We start from the raw sequence: 24242 nt of genomic DNA, 5'->3' as shown, positions 1-24242 counted from the left end.
CGACTGACCGGACGGAGTGACTCTCCCGGGCCTCGAGAAGACAGTCTCTGCCCGAGGACAGGAAGACGCTCACCTCCTCGAGGCCCCAAGAGGGTTAGGGGCTCTCCCAGCTCCCTGTGTGATCAATCGATCCATCGGTGGAATTGTTTGAACACTTACTGGGGGCAGACCACGGTCCCGAGCTGCTTGGGAGAGTACAACAGAATTAGAGAAGACGTTCCCCTGCCCGTACCGCGCTTCCCACTTCCCCCCAAAAAAGGATTTTCTCCTCATTCGGTGGCGTTCTTACGAGGCGCCTCATTTAAACAGCCCTGCTTTGCTCCTGGAAAGGGGAGGTTTCGGGCAAAGAAAAATGCCCCTTAAACAGGCGGATCGGTCTGGGTCTCAGCAACCACAACGAAATTAGAAAATCACGAGGCTCCGCCTGGGACCGGCTCCTTTCACCGGGAAGGACAGAAGAGCCTTCGCCGTCCGCTCGGTCCGTCCGGAGTGAGTAGATAGGAAACACATATCCTGGATTTGCAAAACAAAAAGGCCAACCCAACCGCGGCATAATAAGCCAACCGCATTTGGTTTTAAAAGGTCATCTGATTCAGCCCAGCGGCTTAGCAACGGTGTTTGGCGTTGCTGAGCGACCCCAAGACGCACGTGGCCTTGGCTTTCTTGGGCCGGCTCGTGGGCAACCCAGCTGGTCACTGGCGAATGAGCCAGGCGCTCAGTACAGCGCTCTGCGCAGAGTAAGCGCTCGAAGATAATAAATGATTATGGCATCTGGTAAGCACTTACTAGGTGCTCCATCCTGGGATAGATACACAGTTAGGAAACCGGACATCGACTGGGGAGGCATCGTCTCTCTCCTGACTCGGTTGTATTATCCCCTGGCCTAGAGGATAGAGTACAGGCTTGGGAGACAGAAGGCCCTGGGTTCTAATCCCGGCTCCGCCACTTGTCTGCTGTGTACTTGGGGCAAGTCACTTCACTTCTCTGTGCCTCAGTTCCCTCATCTGTAAAATGAGGATTAAGACGGGCTCTGTGTCCAACTCCGTTTGCTTGTATCCATCCCAGGGCCTAGTACAGTGGCCGACCCATAGAAAATGCTTAACAAATGCCACAGTTATTATTGCTTAGTACAGTGTTCTGCCCCTAGGATGTGCTGATGCCGTGGAACCTGCTGCTTTTATGCCAACGGGTGACATTCCAGAGCAGAGACGACCCATGGAAAAATTTTGCCTGGAAACGCAAGCGTCAGATTAACAATACCACCTAAAGGGATCTGTTGGACACCTCAGGGTTTGTCAAAAGGGTTTCTGCTTTTGTCCCGTTACTGAATTCTCTCACCCTGGGCAATTGTCCCAGAGGGAACAACCATGCCAGGGAGGAATGGTGGGCGTGTGCTAACTGCAAAGGTCAGCCGACACCTATCCTCGCTGATGGGCAGTGTAGCCTAGTGGAATGAGCTCGGAGCTAGGGGTCAGAAGACTCGGGCTTGGTCGCTGGCCTGCCGGATCGCCTCAGACAGGTCATACTGTGAAGCGGCACGGCCTAGTGGGATAGAGCACGGACCCGGGAGTCACAGGACCTGGCTGCTAATCCCGGCTCTGCAAACTACCTGCCGTGTGACCCTGGGGGAGTCACTTCACTGGGCCTCAGTTCCTTCATCTGCAAAATGGGGATTCAATATGTTGTCCCTCCTACTTGGACTGTGAACCCCATGAAGGACCTGATTATCATGTATCGCTCTCAGCGCTTAATACAGTGCTTGGCACATAATAAGCGCTTAACAAATACCACAATCGTTACTATTATTCTCAAGTCACTGAACCCTTCTGGGCCTCAGTCTCCTCATCGGCAAAATGGGGATAATCATACTTTCCCTCCCCGGGATGCTGCGCTGAGCTCCCCCTTTTCCCTCTGCTCTCCCTCTACCCCCCCTTTCACCTCCCCTCAGCTAAGCCCTCTCTTCCCCCCTTTCCCTCTGCTCCTCCTCCTCTCCCTTTCCCATCCCCTCAGCACTCTACTCGTCCGCTCAACTGTATATATTTTCATCACCCTGTTTATTTTGTTAATGAGATGTACATCACCTTGATTCTATTTATTTGCTATTGTTTTAATGAGATGTTCCTCCCCTCGATTCTATTTATCGCTATTGTATCTGTCCGTCCGTCTCCCCCGATTAGACCGTAAGCCCGTCAGAGGGCAGGGACCGTCTCTATCTGTTACCGATTTGTCCATTCCAAGCGCTTAGTACAGTGCTCTGCACCTAGTAAGCGCTCAATAGATACTACTGAATGAATGACTGAATGAGATCGCTGACGCAAAAGCGCCTTGGGAGGATAACCGTGCTCTCTGCGATGCATGGTGATGTTATGCGAGGATTTGTGCTCAGTACAGTGCTCTGCACACGGTGAGCACTCGGTCAACACCTTTGATTGAGCGTGTGGTGTTTCCGAGGCGTTGGTTCCACGGAGCTGTAGCCTACGAGGCGCCCGCTGGCATGGCTGTCCTTGGCATCTGACGAGGCTCACCTGAAGATTATGTTGCTGTGGGAACTGATGTTTTTCCCTCCGTAGACCGTCGGGATCCAGAAGAGGCGTGGTCTCACCCCCCACAGTTTGAAACACTCGTCGGACAGGGCTTTGAAATCCCACGGCTGGGGTTCGAACATGTCATTGATCCCATCGGTGCACAAAGGCATGACCATCTCTGTGCAAGCCTGAAACACACGAACACAAACACACCCGCACACCGAACAGCAATGTCATTCCCAGGTAAGGCCCACGAAGCATCCGACATCCGTGACTCTCCCCTCTCCATCCCTGGCTCTCTTCCCCAGTGCGGACCTCTCATCTCTGATTTCATCCACCTTCCCCTCGCACCTACTGACCATTTCCTCCCGCAGAGATTCGTGTGGGAACTAATCCCAACCGCTAATTACCCAGAGGGAAAGAAGAAATACATGCGGTCTGTGCTGAGCTCCACCTTCAGGGGAGAAAGACCAGCGAGAGCTCTGAACTGGAAAAATTTAGGCAGGGGAGGAGGCCAAGGGCCACCCGGGTTGAGACGTTGCGGGGACGGAGATCTTCCCAACGAGAACCGATACACGACGAGAGGGTCGCTTTCCCTGCAGTGTGTCAGAGCTCTGTACATCAGCGGTTGAGGGGTGGGGGAGACGCAATAGGTTGTGGGGAAAAACATCTGGTTTCATACTGAGGAAGAATATGATCCGGTCCTTCCACATTGTGTGCTTTCCCTTTGTGTTTTGGAGGGATGGCCGTTGGGGGATCAGGAAACGTCCTTCTGACAACGCTCGTCTATCTGGAGGCCGTGCAATGCGATGTCGGAAGAAACAGCCTGGCACCCGTACTCTAGAGCCAGCGTGTACTTTAGAAGAAGCATGGTCTAGTGAATATTATAATTATTAATAGAGCCCGGGCCTGGGAGTCAGAAGGACCTGGGTTCTAATCCCAGCTGCATGTCTACTGTGTGACCTTGGGCCAGTCATTTCACTTCTCTGGGCTTCAGTCACCTCATCTGTAAAACGGGAGATTGAGATAGTGAGCCCCATGTGGGACAGGTTCTTTGCCCGACCCCATTTGCTCGTAACTACTCCAGTGTTCGGAACAATAGTTAGCACATAGTAAGCACTTAACGAATACTGCGATTATTATTATTCTTCTTACTCTGTGGTGGCTTTTCCTTAAGGGAAACGTGACCCCTGCATTCGGGAAGAATGGACTTCACGGGTACCTGATAGCTCCAGCCTTGCATTCCAAGGTTCCCTGTGACCGTCTCGGAAGTATTCAGACAGCTCGTTTTTCCAGTATAATTGTAGTAGACGTTCAACGCCTGGAAGATATTCTGCAGCAAAACGTCATCCGCCGATTTAGGGTCCTTCAGGTACTTGCACACCGCCTTCGGTTTCACAAAAGGAAAGAGTAAACCGGGCTGGAAATCAGAGAAGAGTCAGAACAGCGACAGCGTGGCCTGGTGGAGTCAGAGGACCTGGGTTCTAATCCTGGCTCCGCCATCTGTCTGCTGTGTAATCTTGAGATAATAACTCCACTTCTCTGTGCCTCAGTTACCTCATATGTAAAATGGAGTTTAAGACTGTGAGCCCCAAGTGAGACATGGATTGTGTCCAACTTGATTAGCTTGCATCTACCCCAGTGCTTAGCCCAGTGCCTGGCACATAGTAAGTGCTGAACAAATACCATTATATATATATATATTAAAAATAAAAACAACATGTAGGATAAACTGGCCACTGTGGGATGACACGTTTCATTTTTCTGGGGTTTCTCCAATCAGACCTCCCACAGTCCCCTTGGAGATTAGTGCGTAGAATAACTCTCTTTCTGTCGGCTGTGATGGCTTTAATTCTGAAATCATTTTGCGCTGCAGGTCTTTGGGAAGTTTTAGGATCTTTCAGGGGCTGGTCATGTAGGCACAGGAACAAATACATAAAAATGGGAGGGTTGGGTGATCAGTGCAGCAGGGAACAAGCAGGATCCTTCTACTGAACTTTAAACTTGGTGTGTCGTAGTAGCATTTATTGGGTGTCCACTTGGTGTGGTCCTAGGTGCCTGGGAAATATGGAACAAAAAAGCGTTCCATTTTCTGCCCACAAGGAACTTACATTCTTAAAGGGGAGCTTACACTGAGTTTTCATTAGGTATCTTTCATATTCTGTCCTTTTCCAGGTCAGTTTCCACCCCGTGTTATTGGCTAAATAAAAAATTCTACCCAATAATAAAGCAACTTTCATTTTTAAGACTTTCGGATAAAGGTTTTCAAACCCCTGAGTTCTCATACCTGATTAAAACACGCATTTGGTCTAAAGATCTCTCACTGAGTCATCCTTTGTGTCCCGAAAATCCCAGGCTTTTCAGAGTACAAACGGCTTCACGTTTCTTGGGATAAACACTGCTTTCATCCTCCCAGTTTTTCTAAAATCATTTTGAGTTCCATAATAATAAAAATTATAATAATTACGGTACTTATTACGTGCTTGTTATGTGCCAAGCACCGTTCTAAGCCCTGGGGTAGATACAAGGTAGGCAAGTTGGACACAGGCCCCGTCTCACATAGAGTTCAAACTCTTAATCCCCATTTTACAGAAGAGGTAACCGAGGCCTGGAGCGGTCAAGTGACTTGTCCAAGGTAACACAGCAGACATGTGGCAGAGCAGGGATTAGAACCCATGACCTTCTGACTCCCAGGCCCGGGCTCTATCCACTAATCCTCGCCGCTCCTCCACAGCTTCATGGAGGAAGGACAGATGGAAAAAGGAAGAAGGGATAGATCTTTAGAGCCCACTCAAGTCAGCCCGGGACCAAACAGTTCAGATATTCCCGGATACGCTAGGCAGAGTGTGCCATAAAAAGTGTCACCTGTCCATCCTCTGGGCAGCCCACATTTCCATTAAGTGGGGGATGATGGGGGGAAAAGAAAGGAGAGGAAAGAAAGAAGAGAGATTACCAAAAGAAAAAAGATCAATCTCTTCTTCCCAGAGGGTATCGTCCATCCACATTCAAAAAAGGATTAAGCAGATACATTCAACCATTCCGACAGATTTTGTCCCTTTCCCTGCCTCCCTCCCATCCCTCAATACCCCTCACTCTCCCTCAGATAATCACATTAGTTTTGTCATTAAAAGCTGCCTTTTCAAACAATTCACCTAAACCGCTTAAGCCACCCAGAGTGGTCGCATACATTAAAAAGAGACACCGACACAAACGGAAGGGATTTTCCATTCCGGCTCTTATTATCCCCGCTCTATCTGGCAGTGGACTCGGAAGATTGAGCGAGAAGGTTCTGTGTGCTCCCGGCGAAGGAAAAGATGCCTAAAAAACAAACTGTAGGGTGACCGGCGTCGGGGGACTTAAAGGGACCAGAAAACCAAGGACAGGGAGTTTAGGCTGACAAAGCGACCGGGTGATGGGGGGCGAGAGGGATTTCTCTTGCCTTTTCCTCCTCTGATTTGGGTCCCATCAGTCTAATCCACGATTATTTCTGCATGAATGTTGCGGGCTTTGTTCAGGGTAAACAAAACGAAAGTCGGGCCCCGCACTCCGGACCACGTGAAAGGACGCCGTTAAAAACGGAGGGTGCTTGGATGGGCACGGAAGAGGGCGTTTAGCCTGGTGTGGGAGAGCGATGATCCAAAGGTGTTTTGGAGCCCAGCCTCGAGCCTCTCACCTGCCCCGGGACTTTTCACCGGGGTGGTATCGTGACTGCTTCCAGGGTACGCTGCAGCACAATGGGCCTGTGGCAGCCCCCGGGGAGGGCAGTTGGCCGACCCTTTTAGAAGGAAGGAAGTGAGTCGGAGGGAGGAGGAGCTCCAGATAAAAAGGGCTGCCAGTGAAAGAGCGGGATGCAGAACTGGGGAGAGATCCAGGGATTAGTTAGCGGAACAGAAAAGAGGCCAAGAATGGGAAGAATAATATGGACTGTCAGAAAGGAGACAAACGGAAGGGTTGGGAACTGAGTCTGCCCACGAAGGATTTGGGAAATCCCAAAGCAAATTTTCACGGGCTCCCAAATGATAACAAAGGCTTCCAAATCAGAGGCCTTCAAAGCCCCTGGAATAATGAAATATGTTCTCCTCCTTCCCGCCGGAAATCCTCAAGCCTAACCCCCCAGAAAGAGACTGGGACAGCTGAGAATGAAAAGGGGGAAAGCACTCAAGTCAAGATGGAGTCAACTCAGGAGTGAAGTTGGTTGAAGCAGATTCAGACAGGCACAAAGCGGACCTCGCCGGCTCCAGAATCGGGGGTTTTCCCCTCGATGCCTCCACTCAGCCACCGTCCACACTGACTCCGTGCCACCTGGGATCAGGGGGCATTCTTCCCCCGCAATCTCCCGTTGGCTCAAGGAAAGTGGTGCAGCCTAGTGGAGAGAGCCCGGGCCTGGGAGTCAGAAACACCTGGGTTCTAATCCCTGCTCTGCCACTTGTCTGCTGTATGACCTTGGGCAACTCAATTTCACTTCTGTAAAATGGAGATTAAGACGGCGAACCCCATGTGGGACAGGGACTGTGTCCAACTTGATAAGCTTGTATCTACCCTGTGCTTAGTACAGTGCCTAGCACAGAGTAAGTACTGAAAAAATATAATTAAAAAAACAGGGAAAAAGCTCTCGAGGTGGAATCACCGATAAAATATAACCTTCAGCTCTTTATATATCCCTAAACTGAGAGAGGGGGAGAAAATAACTAAGTCCTTCAAGGAGACTGAAAACCCAGGTGGTGTTTGCTAAATCCAAGATGGGGCATGGAGAAAATCAACACAGACCAGCCAAAAGCTGCCCTAAATCCGCCAAAACGGAAGCCGGTTGAGAACTCCCAAACCTAATCCCAATTCTGCCTCCCGTGATGCCACACTCGCCCCCTCCTTCAAACGAGAGAGCAAAGAATATTCACTGACTTCTCCGGAAATTCCAAGTATTATTTGTTTGTGAAACGCTGGCATGGTGCTAGGCACTCCCCCTGCCTCCTCAAAAAAGCCGGGGGTCATAATAGGGGATTGTGATCTGAAGGAGTTGAAAAGAGCTCGATCCCAAAAATGCCTGCTGGAATGATGCTAAAAGGGGCTTTAAATGTGTAAACTTCCTCCCTATTGTGTCTGCTTTGTTTGGCAATCTTTGGGAATACGGGAGGGGTGGATGGTGGTGGTAGGTCTTTGGAAGCCCCGAAAACACTCCAGATGGAGGGGAGGGAGGAGAAGAGGGTCCTTGACGTCTTGGAACAGGGCTGGTTCCAGATGGCGAGAGAGGGAGCTGCCTGAGGGTGTGCCGTCGGAGGGGGAGGCAGGAGGGCGAAGACCGGAAAACGCTCGGCTCCCTCCCTCTGCCCCGGTCGGAAGCGGCGCCTCGCGAGAGTGGGGACCCGGGAGGAGGGAGGGCGCGACAGCCATGGTTGGGGCAAGTGTTTGGGGACGATTCTGCAGCACGACGACGCGGAACGCCACAGGCCTGGCATAAAGCACAGTTACCTACTGACCTCCATTTCGTCTCCTCACGTATCTGTTGCCAGTCCCCCCTCCCTGCTTTTCTTTTCAGATTGAGACATCTGAGGGACAGGAACCGGGCCCAACTGCCACCTGGTTTTTCTCTTCCAGCACTCGGTACAGTGCTTTGCATATATTACTACTGGACTGTAAGCTCGCTGTGGGCAAGGAATGTGTCGGTTATATTGTGCTCTCCCAAGCGCTCAGTAAGCGCTCAATAAATACGAATGGCTGACTGACTACCGCTACGACGAGTCAGGTGGTGCGGGGATCGAAGCCGGCCCAGCCCACGACGGCCCACGGACAGTCCACCGGCAGCTCTAGGCGTCAGGCCCCCAAAAGAAGCTCTTTCTTTACCTGGACAGGCCAGGCGGGTAGAGGCTGGAGGAAGTCCGTTTCATAGGGATAGTCCACCATGGCCAGGTCCACCCACGTGCTGGACATCCAAGTTTTCAGCGCCACGGCGTCCTGCTGGCTCCTCAACGGGCTGCAAAGGTGGAATGTGTGGGACAGCCACTGCAAACCTTCCTCTGGAAGAAAGAACGCGGTCACGGCCCAGGGAGAGCATTCATTCATTCATTCATTCATTAAATAGCATTTATTGAGAGCTTACTATGTGCAGAGCGCTGTACTAAGCGCTTGGAATGTACAATTCGGCAACAGATAGAGACGATCCCTGCCCGATGACGGGCTCACAGTCTAAACGGGGGAGACGGCAAAGCAAAAGAGGACAAAAAAAACAAGACAACATCATCAAGATAACTAGAATCAAGGAGATATACACCTCATTAACAAAATAAATAGGGTAATAAATAAAATATACAAATGAGCACAGTGCTGAGGGGAGAGGAAGGGGGAAGAACAGAGAGTGGTGGGGAAGAGCAACAGAATCACCTTGCCGCCACCCACCCCCGTCCGCCTGGGCACAGAGGGCCCATAGGGCTGCAATCCACAGCAGGGACCAGAGGACCCGGGTCCCAGAGCTTCTCTTCGCCCACCACGAGGCCTTGGGCAAGCCACTGACACCCTAGGGGACTTAGTTTCCTCATCTGTGAAATGGGGGTCAGGATATCATCTGTCCCCTACCTAACGTGGAGACTTTAAGGAGAACTTGAGAAGACTCTTGTAAAAGTATTTTGGAAAAGTAAAAAGTAGCACCGCACAAATGAAGGTCCACTCTTCCCTTGGTAGGGAAATGTACCAAGCCAAGTTTCAGACAGACCTAAAAAGCAACGACAGAAAAATGAAAGTGTCCTTCGAGCTCTACCAGGACATTGGCTCACTTTCGCTCACCCTGGTTCCCAGAAAGCCCGGCAAAGCCTGGGGTTTCCAGTGGCTCCATTTGCCCCCACCAAGAGTCTATCAAACCCTAAAGCCTCAGGCCTCTATGGTTCCCTGTTCTGGAACTTTGCATACATACTGCAGCGTGCAAGTATGGCCCAGTCTTCTGGATAATAATTATGAAGACAATAATAGCAGCAATATCCTGAATCTGCAGAGCACTTTTATTAATCCAAAGTACACGCGCATCGATCGTCTTGTTTTTATCCTCACAACTTTCCCAGGAGATACGGAGAGGCAGGTACTACTATCCCCTTTTTAGAGATGAGGAAACCGAGGTCTGAGGTCAAATGACTTGCCGAAGACCGCCCAGTAGGTCAGTGACAGATGTGGGACTAGAACCCAGGTCTCCGGACTCCCCGTCCGTGCTCTTTCCACTAGGCCGCAATGCTAATGGTGACCAGGAATATCCACACTAGATGGAACTGGTTTCTAAGAAAGAGTCCAAGTCTCTCTTATTTAGACTTTGTGCCCCATGTTAACTTGCCTAACCCAGTGCTTAGAACAGTGCTTGACATATAGTAAGCGCTTATCGAGAGAAAGAGAGAGAGCGAGAGAGAAAATCTATGGCAGAGTCAGGACTAGAACCCAGGACCCCTGTCTGGGAGGTTGGGCCTGGTCAGAAACAAGCCCTTCATGACTGGTGTTTGACTTGGGCCAGCCCGGCCTTTATTTAGAGCAAAAATCTTTCATCTCTCCCAAATAAACCCAGCCCTTCCTGCATCAGTGACTGAGGGGGTTGAAGAATCGGGGAATTTGTGGATCCCTAGATGCTGAGGGAATTCAATCCATCGTATTTACTGAGCGCTAACTGTGTGCAGAGCACCCAACAAACGCTTGGGAGAGTACGATACAAACTGTTGGTAGATAGGGTCCCTGCCCACAGTGAGCTTACAGTTTAGAGGGAGGAGACAGTAATATAAATCATTTATAATAGATAAAGATGTTTAAATACATATATTTATATAGAATTTTTTATGGTATCTGTTAATTGCTTATTATATGCCAGGCACTGGACTGAGCACTGGGGTAGATAGAAGATAATCAGGTTGGACAGGGTCCCTGGACCACACAGTGCTCTCAATCTTAATCCCCTTTCTACAGATTTCGGAGAATTAGGGACCAACTCTCTGATTCAAATCGAGCTGAAGCTGAAGGTCCACTCCCCCCGTTGCCCAGCTGAGCCTACCTGTGGATGAAATCCGACCGACGGCATCCCAAGAAGCGCGGATGGTCTCGGAACAACCTGCCCCGCTCTTCTTGAAATCGTTGGTCACGATCTCGAAAAACCTGCCGCAGGGGACGAGGTCCCCAAACTGCCAGATGGGAGCGGAGGCAGCCAGGGCCCTGGGGGACGAAAGACAGGCCCCGGAGAAAACGTTAACCTCTCAAACCGAGAAGGGGGGGAAGACTCGAGCCCCTTCCACCGATTTGGCAAACCCCGACGAGACAGGGGACTGATCTCCCCTGATCGGCCAGACGGCCTAACCCCTGCTCTTCCGCTGTCATGGCGGGCAAGCGGGCCCGAAGAAATCTCCATCTGCAGAGACGCTGAGCCTGACTCCTGCCCTCTGCCTCACCGTCACGGTCAGCGTGATCCCAGCGAGAATGTGGGTGAGCGTTTGGCTACCAACCAACACTTAGAGCCACGGACGGCCCTTGTGGATTCTGACAAGGAGTCACGCGGAACATCGTAGGCGCTAAGTACGCCGGGCATTCGGCATTAAGTGACGATGTCACCTGTGTGCCAACTTCTCGTGGTCCCCAAGGGGTTTTTCCAGGGGGACCCCCGGCCCCCGCAATTTGGTCCAGGGCCACCATGTCTCCTTCCCGGGCCTGCAGGAATTCTGGTTCCAAGCTGTGGAAATCAGCAACAGGAGGCCCAGAGGAGGAAGGCTGGGCATTGAAAATGCCAAAAAAGGATCAAGCTGGCACTCAGGCAGGGGCAGCCCAGTTGTACCCTGGAAGACGGACCACCCTGACCATCATCCAGTCAAAACCTAACTCCCTTAGGAGAATAAGGAGCGTAACCTAAGAAGTCTGGGTCAGGAGGGACTGGTGCCAACTACCGGAAAGGGACAGGAGATGGGAAGAACCTGCTTCCCTCCACATTTCAGCAGCCTCATCAGCCCTAGCCTCCCAGAAATAAATAAAGGGGCTTGGGCCGGGAAGATCGGTCAAAGCTGACCCCGGGAATTCCAAAGCAGGACGATGAAGAGGCCGAGTTACGGCTCTGGCTTAAATTTTAAAGACAAGAGCGGTAGGAGATCCTGGGGACGCTGACCCAAGGGAGAGGAGAAATGGACAACTCCACAAACGCCACCTCACTGGGCACTCACCCGACCACCAGGTGTGGATATTTCATGCGGATCCAGGCGGCGAGCATTCCTCCGTACGACCCCCCGATGGAGATCACGGGGCTGTTCTGGGCGCCCGGGATCGTTGCTTTCAAGTGCTCGATTAAAACGGCGAAGTCCGCCAGTGCCTGCTCGGAGGTCAGGTAGTTCAAGTGCTTGGAGTCCTGAGGAGAGATTCCCGCGAGACCCAGGGCCGCGGACGGCAGGCCGGGAGGAGAGGCGGGGGTCAGTTTCTTTTTTTTGGGGGGGGGGACCATTTCTCCCCCAGGGGATTGCTAAGTAAACACACTCGGCTGGCTAATCCCTGCAGGACGGACAGCTTGGGCTAAGCACTTCTGATAAAGGGTTCCAAGTTTAAAGACAAGCATAATGAATAGCGAGTCTAACTGGGTTCCAGATCAGTGGTTTTTGGGACCGACTGGATGCCGGAAGAATTCAATTATCCATTAGGCCTTGGGTCGATAGCCAGCCTGCCTACATGGGTATTGTTCCTGTTGTTATTATCACTATTATCATCATTAGCACTGATTAATTTATTCACAGGCAGCATGGCCTAGTGGATAGAGCACCGGCCTGGGAGTCAAAAGGACCAGGGATCTAAGCCCAGCTCCACCACACGTCTGCTCTGGGATACCGGGCAACTCACTTCACTTCTCTGTGCCTTGTTACCTCATCTATTCATTCAATAGTATTTCATTCAATAGCATTTATTGAGCGCTTACTATGTGCAGACCACTGTACTAAGCGCTCGGGATGTACAAAGCGGTACATTAACGGGGATAAAACGGGGATTAAGACTGTGCGCCCCATGTGGGACCTGGACTTTGTCCAACCTGATTAGCTTGTATCTACTCCAGCGCTTAGCCCGGTGCCTGGAACATAGTAAGCGCTTAACAAAAATCATAAAAGAAATGCTAGTGGATGTATTGAACATAATTAATATTACTAATTAATGTTGCTGTCATCATTAATCATAGAAGCATTACTGATATTACTAGCCACCATCATAATACCTGTGATATCTGTTAAGCGCTTACTAGGGCCAAGCACTGTACTAAGCGTAGACTAGACAAGACAATCAGATCAGGCACAGTCCCTCTCCTTCTAACAGCCCTGGTTCCTGGTGGGATTTAGGAAAATGAAGGGATTTCAGCCTGCCTCGAGGCTAGGGCATCTGGGGTAGCTAATGAGATTTCCCACTGAACTTCCTGGATAATTAGAGTCTGTAGTCAAGAGTTTCAACTATGTAACTCTTTCAGTTTTGAGAAAGTCTTTACTAAAAAGACACAACCCTTCTGCGTCACCCTGACTTGCTCACTTCGGTCTTCCCCCTTTCCCAGCCCCACAGCACTTACGTACGTATCTGCCATGTATTTATATTAATGTCTGTCTCCCCCACTCTAAGCTTGTTGTGGGCAGGAACTGTGTCTGTTCTTGTGGTGTACTCTCCCAGGCGCTTAGTACAGTGCTCTGAACATAGCAAGCATCAATAAATACGACTGAAGGAGTGAACAATCCCCGCCCCACCCCAATATACATACACACACACTCCCACCCCTCTCTTATTCAAGAATGTGTAAGACTAAAGGAGACAAAACTGGGCTGACCTTGAGTTGCATGTGAGAAAAACCACTTTCACCGCAGCAAAAAGCTCAAAGCAGCTGAACCAGTTGAAGCTGCTGTCTCCTACTGGATGGAGCTGAGATTGCCAGGATGCATAACAGCACAGAATCGTTACGAAAGGATACTCACGCTGAATGACTGATCCCCAAAGGGCAGGGACTCCCCATAATATCGATGTTCGGCAAACACCAGCATGGCCTGCAACTCCTCCGCCACTTCCCACATGAAACCCTAAAGTATTTTACAAAAACAAAATGTCCTGTCTCTCCACTTCTCCAGTCCACCCTTCATGCTGCTGCCCGGATCATTTTTCTACAAAATTGCTCAGTGCATGTTTCCTCCCCTCCTCAAGAAAGAACCTCCAGTGATTTCCCACCCACTTCCGCATCAAACAGAAACTCCTTACCATTGGCTTTAAACCACTCAGTCTTGCTCCCTCCTACCTTACCATCCTCATTTCCTGCCACAACCCAGCCCACACCCTTCACGCCTCTAACGCCAACCTATTTACTGTACCCTCATCTCGTCCATCTCGCCGTCGACCTCTCGCCCAAGTCCTGCCTCTGACCTGGAACGCCCTCCCTCTTCATATCCGACAGGCGATCACTCTCCCTACCTTCAAAGCCTTATTAAAGACACATCTCTTCCAAGAGGCCTTCCCTGACTAAGCCCTCATTTCCTCTTCTTCCACTCCCCTCCTTATTACCCTTGCACTTGAATTTGCCCCCTTTATTCACCCCTCCCTCAACCCCACAGCACTTATGGGCATCTCTGTACTTTATATTAAAGTCTGACTCCCTCTCTAGACTAAGCTCCTTGTGGGCAGGGAATGTGCCTACTGACATTCCAATTCCAATTATGATTGATGGAATTGATTGCCAGAGTAGATGGCTACGGTTCTTCACTTGAACGGGGGTAAATGCGAATTAAATGCCTATTTTTCGGCAGGACCACCAGGCACTACCCTGAAGACGTATCAGTCGGGTCATTGAGGCCAAAAAAAATCTCCTTTGTGAACTGAAACATTGGTTTGGTTTGTCTGAATGAAGCAAAACCATACGATAATTGCTCAATCCTCTACTTCACTTGGATTGAGTGGACCCACCTACTGTAGTTTATATAAAATATAATAATATAGTATTTATACTATTACATTATCGCTATATTATTATAGTACCAATGATATATTATGCTTTACCCAGGCTTGGGGAAAAAAAAGAGGCATCGGGGTCCACCCTGCTACATTTCCGTATTATTAAAAACCTGCATTTATGGATCGAGGAATACTGTAGGAAAAAGGCTGAAACTGCACATCATTAAGTGTTTGACCTCCTCGGAGATTTATAATTCAACACCAGGGTTACCTGAGTAGCCACAGCCTGCTCTTTCATTCTGAGGTCGCCTCCCACAAGAAAAGCAACTCTTTAACAACGTGAGTGTACAATGCCTTCTACGGACTTACCGTATTATTACAGAACCAGGTAATATCCCCTTCGTTGCCGGTGTAGAAAAGTATCGAACCCCCATCTTCCCTCCAGTGTTGATCGGATACCAGGTACCGCTGTTTAAATGTTAAATCCAAATCAAATCCAAAGTGATCGACCTGGGAGGACAGAGAAAGGGTCAAACATTCAGACTAGAGGGTTAAGGGAAAGAGTCAAAATCACTTCCCCACCCCATGAGCACTTCAACCCGCAAACCATTTCTAAAATGAGATTCTGGAAGATGGGGATTTGGAACGCAAATCCCGGGTAACGCCTCAAGAATCATCTTTTAATGAATTTGGATGCCTCCTCTGAAGGAAGCGAACAGATTCCAGCAAAGACGAGAGCCGAGGAGCAGACCTAGAGCAGAGGGGAGCCTGCCATCTGCTGTTGGGAAGGCCTATTCCTGCTCCTCGGATGCCTCTCATCCCACCGCTCGCCGTTGGCCTGGGGCTTTCTTTGAAACCAAACAACTTCCCAGCCCCCCCCCCCCCCCCCCCCCCCCCCCCGAATTCTGGCTGACCGAAAGCTTTCAGTTTCGAAGCTGCTGATCGAAGAAATGGCTGCTGAACATTCTGAGAAGCAGCAGGACCTAAATGAATAAAGCACGGGCCTGGGAGCTAGAAGGTCATGAGTTCTAATCAGGGCACATCTCCTCCAAGAGGTCTTCCCTGACTAAGCCCTCATTTCCTCTTTTCCCACTCCCTTCTGCGTCGCCTTGATTTGCTCCCTTTATTCACCCTCCCTCAGTCCCCCAACACTTAAGTACCTATTTATATTGATTTATTTATTTTGATATCTACCTCCCCTCTAAACTCTAAGCTCATTATAGGCGGGGAATGTGTCCGTTATATTGTTATACTGTACTCACCCAAGTGCTTAATACAGTGCTCTGCACACAGTAAGCACTCAATAAATACAATTGATTGAGTAAAGACTTAACAGATACCACCATCATCTACTCCCAGACCTATTAATTCCCGCTGAAACAATGGTCATTATACTGCAATTTTCCCATTTCCAAGGCTCTTCATCACCCCAAGTTAAGAGATAATTCCCCGTATATACAAAAATGCCATAAGGTCACTGTATTTCAGAGAAGGAAGAAGGAGCTGGGTGGAGGGCACTTGAGGAGGGGGGAGTGGGGAGAAGGAGTCTCACAAGTAGCCAAAAATCAACACTTCCGGCCAGCAGAAAACAATAAGAGTTGGCAGGCAGAGCTTAAAAGTGTTTCAGCAGATGGAGCACCCGACCCTCCCAGTCTGGCCAGAAGAAAAGGGGACGTTTTGGACCTATTTGGGCATTGGAGGAGTCATTTGGGAGTTACTTGAACCTTCTGGACAGGAAGTTTACAGGCAAAGGATTAGAAGAAGTTGCTGATTGGGATTAAAAGAAATTTTACAAAGTCTTTTGAGCAGTAAGAGCGAACCTAAAACCTAACCCAAGGGGAACGGCTTTCGGGGTTGCTGAAAAGGCCAATACCGGACCCTCGATCCCCACCATAGCGTGCATGCACAAAGGCTGTCCTGTGTTGTGCTGTTGTGCTTGTTGTTGGCAGCTCCTGATACTGTTTTTGCTCTAAGAAGCAGCCTGGCACAGCGGCTAGAACACAGGTCTGGGAGTCAGAAGGTTATGGGTTCTAATCCCGGCTCCGGCACTTGTCAGCGGTGTGACCTTGGCAAGTCACTTCACTTCTCTGGGCCTCAGTTCCCTCATCTGTAAAGTGGGGACTGGGACTGTGAGCCCCACTTGGAACAGGGAATGAGTCCAATCTGATTTGTTTGTATCCAACCCAGGGCTTGGTACAGAGCTTGTCACAGAGAACGTGCTTAGTAAATACAATTATTATTATGATTAAAGTGCACACACGCATCACCACCCTCAACACCAACAGTGTATGAGGAAATGAAAAGGCATGCCACAAAAGGGCACTCTTGGACCTCTCAGGCCTCCGTACAGCCATTTAAAGAACTACGAAAGCTTTAAAAAATAAAATAAAATAAAGGTATTTGTTAAGCCCTTACCACGTGCCAGGCACTGAACTAAGCGATGGGGTAGATACAAGGGAATCAGGTCGGACACAGTCCATGTCCCGTGTGAGGGCTCACGATCTTAATCTCCATTTTACAGACGAGGTAACTGAGGCATTAGAGAAGCTAAGTAATAATAATGATGGCATTTGTTAAGTGCTTACTATGTGCCAAACACTGTTCTAAGCACTGGGGTAGATACAAGGTCATCAGGTTATAATAATGGTGGTATTTGTTAAGCGCTTACTATGTGCAGAGCACTGTTCTAAGCGCTGGGGTAGATACAGGGTAATCAGGTGGTCCCACGTGAGGCTCACAGTTAATCCTCATTTTACAGATGAGATAACTGAGGCACAGAGAAGTTAAGTGACTTGCCCATAGTCACACCGCTGACAAGCGGCAGACCCGGATTAGAACTCAGGTCCTTCTGAGTCCCAGGCTCATGCTCTAACCACTAAGCCACCGTTTAAAAAAAAATAACCCCCTAAAAAAAATCCAAGAAACTGTCATTTGAACACAGCCAAGTTAACGTCCTCATCATTATTATCATTATCATTAACAACAGTAATATAATATGATAAATTCCTACTATGTGCCAAACATTGTACTAAGAAGCTGGGATTGATACACAGTAATAAGGCAATGGAGCTAAGTCTAAGGGGGAAGGTGAAGAGGAACCGAATCCTCACTTTACAGATGAGGAAACTGAGGCACAGATAAGTTAAGTGATTTTGTCCATGGTCACACAGCCTGCAAGTGGCAGAGTGGGGATTAAAACCCAGGTCTTGTGACTCCCAGGCCCGCATTTTTCCACTAAGCCAGGCTGCCGAAAGCCAATTTATCTGACCGAACAGAACCAAGACAAGTTCAGATCGTATCACCCACAAACGCATTCCACACGATTCTTCCACAGAAATAAAGACCTGCAAAACATTGGAAAACACAATTTCTCACAGAGTAGTGCCCCTTCACCCCTTCTCCCTCCTCCATAACCCCAATATTAACATTCCACAAGCCCTCAGGCACAAACACCCAGTCACCTTTTCCCCTCGGTTCCTGACCTTCTGGGTCACATCTAAGTGAACGCAAAATGGGGGTATTATCAATAAAGAATGAAGACGCTGTGCATATGGTCCATAAGATTGGAATCTCCTCAAAAGCAGTGATCATGTCTTTCTCTTCTACTCTCCTTGCCCAAGTAACTAGCTGAGCAATCTCCACACGGTAAGTGCTCAGTAAATGCAGATGACAACGCGGATGAATGAATTTCATCTGCCACATTCAATACCATTGATTGATCGGAAGAATAACTGTGATATTTAAACACTTACTACGTGCCAAGCGCCGTACTAGGCCCTAGGGTAGATGTAAGATAATCAGGTCAGACACGGTCCCTGGTCCCCATGGGACTCAGGGTCTGAGTTTGAGGGAGAACAGCTAGTGAACCCCCATTTTACAAAGGAAGAAACTGAGGCACCGAGAAGTTGCATGACTTGCCCGTTTCTACTTCTCATACGGTGACAAAGCCACACCTTCTACACACCTGAGACCAGGACCTTCCTCAGCCATTAAAACTGGCTTCTAGGGCCACTGCAAAAGTGAAATAATGGTATTTGTTAAGCACTCGTTATGTTCCAAACACTGTCCTAAGCACTGGGGTAGATACAAGATAATCAGGTCCTACCCGGTCCCTCAAGGGGCTCACAATCTAAGTAGGAGAGGAGAGCGGATTCTGAATCCCCATTGTGCAGATGAGAGAACTAAGACAGACCTGCCCCAAGTCACGCAGCAGGTACGGGGTGGAGTCAGAATTAGAACCCGCGTCCTCTGACTCCCAGACCTGTGCCTTTTCCACTAGGCCACGTGGCTTCCCTGCAAGTTATACTCGACATCAGAGGACAAGACAAGAACACCAATACTCTTTGCTTCGTGACCTGGGGCAAGTTGTGAGCCCCGTGGGGGATAGGGATTGTGTCCGACCTCATCAGTTTAAATCTACCCCAGAGTTTTGTACAATACCTGGCACATAATAAGCACTTAAACCCCATTTAAAACAAACAAACAAAAAGCCAATGAGGTCCTGGAATGTCGTCAGTTTCCTAGCATTGAGCAAGTTAATCCTAACAGGTTTTACAGGCTGGGGCAGAGGAGGGAAATGGATGAGAGCCTCATGAGGGACATGGACTGTGTCCAACCCCCTCTAGACCGTCAGCTCGTTGTGGGCAGGGAACATATCAACCAACTCTGCTGTTTGGTGCCCTCCCAAGTGCTTAGTACAGTTCTCTGCACAAAGTAAGCATTCAATAATCACAACTGATCGATTGATGCAGAACCTGGGCCTGTCACAATGCAAAGTCCCCAACAGGGTAGCGATAGAGTCCCGGCCCCCAGACAGAACAGTTTCCAACTTCATCTCTGATGCCAGAGAGAGACGATACAGAGTTTCCTCTGCGTAGGATTTATTTTTGATATTTTTGCATTCCCCCCGGGATATTAATTTGCTTTAAATCGATCGTATTTACGGAGCGGTTTCTATGTGCAGAGCAATATGCCAAGTGCTTGGGAGAGTATAGTATAACAGAGTTAGTAGACATGTTCCCTACCCTAAAAGAATATCCACTGTCTTGAAACGGTACAAAATAAATCTCCAAAGAAGCAAACCTTCTTCTGAGGGAACGCCAAACCAACAAAATTAATTCCACGGACAAACGGCCTTGAGGGATTTCTTTCTCATTTTTTAAAAAAACCCTTCCACCGCGTCCCTTATTGTTCTGATGCTCATCCTGTCTGGATGGTAATGCCACCGGGAAAAGATACAGGAAGGGAAGAGGATATCCTCAGTAGAACCAAAGATCTAAGCACAAGGTCGGAACAAGGGCTGTAAAATCACGACGACCTTCCCTTTCGTGTTAAATTGCTATCTCTGAAGAGCAGCCCTAAAAATGACAATCTCGTAGAGGGAGTGTTGACGGTTCCTGAAGGTCAAGGGGAATTTCGTCTGCGGCTAGAGGCTATGGCTTGATTCCAGACCAGCCATCCTGGCTTAGGGAGAGCGTCTCAGGGCGGTCTTAGGGAAGAAGGGGGAGTTCCTGAGTCATCCTTCCTCAAATGACAAGTGTATCCCGCTTGCCTCGGCTCCATCTGAACTAGCCTAATTCACTCAAGCCTGGCTGACTGGTTTTCCGGGCCAAAGTGAGTTTTTTTGCAGATGAGCCACCGTGAGGCCTACTTGGGAGGCTATGGGCGGAACGCCACTTTGGATCAGGGGTCTGGTGACCAACTCGGGTAATCTGGATTCTTCCCGAGGACCGTTCCTCTCACCAAAATCTGACCGGCAGGGACCTGAGGCCTGGAAAGTGCCTCCCTCACAGGCTTTGCAATTCAATCAATTCAATCGATCAAATTTACCGGGCATCCGCCGTGCTAGGAGCTTGGGAAAGCACAACAGATGATGAGATTCTGCCCACAAGGAGCTGGTAGAGCGCAGGCCTGGGAGTAGGAAGGACCTGGGTTCTTATCCCAGCTCCGCCACTTATCACTTCACTTCATTGTACCCAGTTACTTCATCTGTAAAATGAGGATTAAGACTGTGAGCCCCATGTGGAACGGGAACTACGTTCGATCCGATTTGCTTGTATCCATCCCTGTTTCCGTTCAGTAGTTTCACCCTTAAATTCAGGAATGAGGATGGACATTTCTAGAGTAGAAGTTGATACTGCATTAAGCACCCTTAAAAAGAAAAATCAGCACTGCGAAGCCTCTGTCCACGATCCATCAATCCATGGTATTTACTGAGTGCTTACCGTGTGCAAATCACTGTACTAAGCGCTTGGAAGAGTTGGTAGACCCGTCCCCTGCCCATTACCCACCTTTCTTCCCAGTGGATCACCTCTCTACAGACCAGCAACCGAAAACAGGCTTTTCCAAGGAAGGATGTGACCCATGTGTCCAGGTTATGGAAAGCCAGCTCTGCTCCCTTGACAATTGCAGGGTTTTATAGTCTATAGTTAGAAGGCAGTCCAGGCTGTTTTCACTCATTTTCCTCCCCTTCGACATTTCCTATTTTTCACAGAACCCCCTCTTCAATGCTTCTGCGCTAAGGATGAACGGTTAAAACAACGGTATGTGTGGGGGGCAGTGAGCGGGGGAAAGACCTGAATCTTCCCCTCCCAGAATCTGGGTTTCCCCTATTTGGGGATTAGCTTCACTGGCCCAGTGGTAGCCTTAGCCGATAAATTCCACAAATTATTACTACCCCCCGGATGCTCACACCAACACAGTGCAGGACGACAATGTGGAAAGAAAGTGGAAAAGCTGGGGTAAGAGAGAAAGAGAACAACCAGTATCGTTCCCCCAAACAAACACAAACATATACAAACCCTAAAAAAGAGTTAACTAACCCATCAGTGGACTGCAGCCAATGGTTTGGGAGGGTCTGAACCTGATGTTTTGTTAATTAGGTGGTGTTTATGACACCAGGCAACACATTAAGTGGCATACACTTAGTACAGTGCTTTGCACACAGTAAGCGCTCGATAAATACTACTGAATAAATGAATGAGCTGAGCTCTGAGCAAAGCTTCGGGATGTATTTTCGGGCAACCAGAGCGAAGATGTTATGTCACCTGATTTTCTTCTCCCTTTCCCCCAGTCCCTTAGTTCTCCCGACAAACAACCCCCTAAACCATAAGCTCTCCCCGATCACTTAATCACTGCGGAACATTTGTTAAACGCTTACAGTGTGAATGCGCTGTGCTAAGAGTTGGAGCGGAGACGATTCAATCAGATCAGAAGAGGTCCCTGTCTCTCATGGGGCTCACAGACTGTGGGGGAGGGAGGAAAGGAACTTAATCCCCAGTTTACAGATGAGGAAACTGAGGCACGGAGAAGTGAAGTGACTTATCCCAGGTCAAGTAGGCGGCAAGTGGCAGAGCGGGGATTAGAACGGGGTCTCCTAACAGTCCTGTGCTTAATTCCCAATTAAACTTGTGATTAATGGAAAGAGCACGGGCTCTGGAGTCAGGGCTCATGAGTTCGAATCCCAGCTCTGCCACTTGTCAGCTGTGTGACTGTGGGCAAGTCACTTCACTTCTCTGTGCCTCAGTTCCCTCATCTGTAAAATGGGGATTAAGACTGTGAGCCCCACGTGGGACAACCTGATTCCCCTGAGTCTACCCCAGCGCTTAGAACAGTGCTCGGCACATAGTAAGCGCTTAACAAATACCAACATTATTATTATCTCTAGCACTTAGGACCTTATTTATACTCATCTCTGGCATTTTTATGTTTATTCAAATGTACATTCCATTATTTGTAAATATTTTTATGTCTCCCCCGTGGTAATAATAATTGAGTGATATTTAAGTACATGCTCTGGGCCAAGCACTGTACTGAGCACTGGGGTAGATTCATGAGAATCAGAATTTAAGCTCCTAATAGGCAGGGAACACGCCACTTCTTTGTTGTGAGCTTCCCAAGTGCTTAGTACAGCATATTCCACTCACTGGGTGCTCAGTAAATATTATTACTACTAGTAAGGATCAACACTGGTGGCTCACAAGGGAGGAAACACCCTTTGCCAGGAAGAAGGCGGTTGTTATCTCTGCCTCGCGTCGCCCGGCAAGGAAGAAGTCATCAGTGCTGAGGAAGCGGTGATTTCCGACAGTTTATTATAAAGAGGGTGTCTGCGCCGTGACCTGGGGTACACAGTGCATAAAAATAAAAATTCACTGACTGACACTAACAAGTACTTCCTCACTTTCCTCTCTGCTGAACAAGAGCTATTGTTTGGATTGGAGTTTCTTGTTGAAATTAGGTTATTAAATCACTGTGATGTTTGCCAAATCACTGTGTTGATTAGAAAAACATATCAAAGCCTGCCCTGATGCCAAAACTCATCACTTGAGGGGGAAAAAAGAAAGGAATCTCTAAACCACTGACAACTTAGTAGGGCTTTACAATACTTGGCTTTTCCCTTCATCTGAAAATGGCCAATGCTGCCGTGAGAACTTACGGAGGCCCTTGACAACGGTTTTTGATTTTTGAATAGTGTTTGTTAAGCGCTATTTGCCAGGCACTGAATTAAGCGCTGGGGTAGATACATGCTAATCAGGTTGGACACAGTCCATGTCCCATGTGGGGCTCACGGTCTTAATCTCCGTTTTTACAGTTGAGGAAACTGAGGCACAGAGAAGTCAAGTGACTGGCCAAAGTCACAGAGCGGACACGTGGTGGAGCCCAGGCCTTCCGACTCCAACGGCCGAGCTCTTTCCATTAGGCCACGTTGCTTCTCCATTTGTCTTGAAAATCTGAATACTGAACAGAAATGCTAAGAGAGACTGTGCGGGATCTGAACCAGATCTCTCATTTCCTCCCCAACCCCAGCTTTGAGCATTTACTCTGTGCAGAGCATTCAACCACACACTGGAAGAGTACAATATGAGTAAATCTGATCCCTGCCCTCAAGGAGTTTACGACCTAGAGGGGAAGACAAACACTAACATAGATTACGGGCAGGGGGAAATGGAGTAATCGAAACAAAAAAATTGAGGGTGCAGTTGAAGAAAAAACAAATACGAAGGGGTGTAACAGATGCTGTTCCACTGATCCACCGCTTACACTTTTCCCCCCAAACCCAGAATACCCTCTCCTTTAAGCAGCACCTCTAAACTACGAGCTCTGCACACGGTAAGCACTCAATAAATACCATTATTTCTTTACTTGCGCTGTTTATTATCATTGAGAGTACACAATAATAATAATTATGGTACTTGTTAAGCACTTACTACGTGCCAAGCACTGCTCTAAGTGCTGGAGTAGGTACAGGTTAATCAAGTAGGACACAGTCCCTGTCTCATATGGGGCTGACACTCTAACCCCATTTTAAAGACGAAGTAACTGAGGCACCAAGACGTTAAGTGACAGGCCCAAGGTCACACAGCAGACATGTGACGGAGCCGAGATTAGAATCCAGGTCCTTCTGACTCCCAGGTCCGTGCTTTATCAACCGTGCCGTTTTATCCTCTGTATCTCTACTCTGGTTCTTTAATGAATACTTGCCAGTGAGTGCTGATCTGCCTTCTCTATTTGATGATTAACTTCTGGAGAGCAGGCAACCCTTACTTAGCTATTTGCCCCCGGCTCAACAAATGTTCCCTACGACGATGACGGTTTAGCCACCTAATCTCCTAGAGGAGTCATTCTGGGGGTGCGAGCCCACCCACCCTATTCTCTCCCTCCATCTCTACTCCAGTGGAGATGTCAAGGGGGAGTTTTTCCTCTCTTCCTCTTCCTTTCCATTCCCACCCCCCCCCCCTCCAAATTTCAGCTGGTGCCCTTTCACCCTACCAGGACCTACACCCCCCAGGCGCTGTCCCAAACTGGGGCAAATTTAGATACTGA

General features: G+C 48.9%; 1 protein-coding gene across 3 annotated transcripts in view; it reads right to left on the bottom strand.

Moving 5' to 3' along the window:
- Positions 1 to 24242, bottom strand: part of LOC100083398 (prolylcarboxypeptidase) — a 28297-nt gene that overhangs the window by 2659 nt on the left and 1396 nt on the right. Inside the window, exons 2-9 of one of the 3 annotated variants that reach the window (XM_007666802.3) lie at positions 14790 to 14930; positions 13457 to 13558; positions 11687 to 11868; positions 10537 to 10694; positions 8364 to 8536; positions 3748 to 3912; positions 2526 to 2713; positions 74 to 182 (exon numbers count right to left, since the gene is read on the bottom strand). In XM_007666802.3, the coding sequence (XP_007664992.1) occupies positions 95 to 182; positions 2526 to 2713; positions 3748 to 3912; positions 8364 to 8536; positions 10537 to 10694; positions 11687 to 11868; positions 13457 to 13558; positions 14790 to 14930 (1197 nt within the window). In that variant the 3' untranslated portion in view covers positions 74 to 94. Of the gene's footprint in view, positions 1 to 73; positions 183 to 2525; positions 2714 to 3747; positions 3913 to 8363; positions 8537 to 10536; positions 10695 to 11686; positions 11869 to 13456; positions 13559 to 14789; positions 14931 to 15171; positions 15262 to 24242 lie in introns of those variants that run through there. The other 2 variants (XM_029048411.2, XM_007666801.3) reach the window with 2 other exon arrangements.

Source organism: Ornithorhynchus anatinus, chromosome 20 (genome assembly GCF_004115215.2).
Source record: "Ornithorhynchus anatinus isolate Pmale09 chromosome 20, mOrnAna1.pri.v4, whole genome shotgun sequence".
Lineage (NCBI taxonomy): Eukaryota > Metazoa > Chordata > Mammalia > Monotremata > Ornithorhynchidae > Ornithorhynchus > Ornithorhynchus anatinus.
The sequence above is the reverse complement of the archived record's forward strand: the minus strand, read 5'-3'. Positions and strand labels throughout refer to the sequence as shown.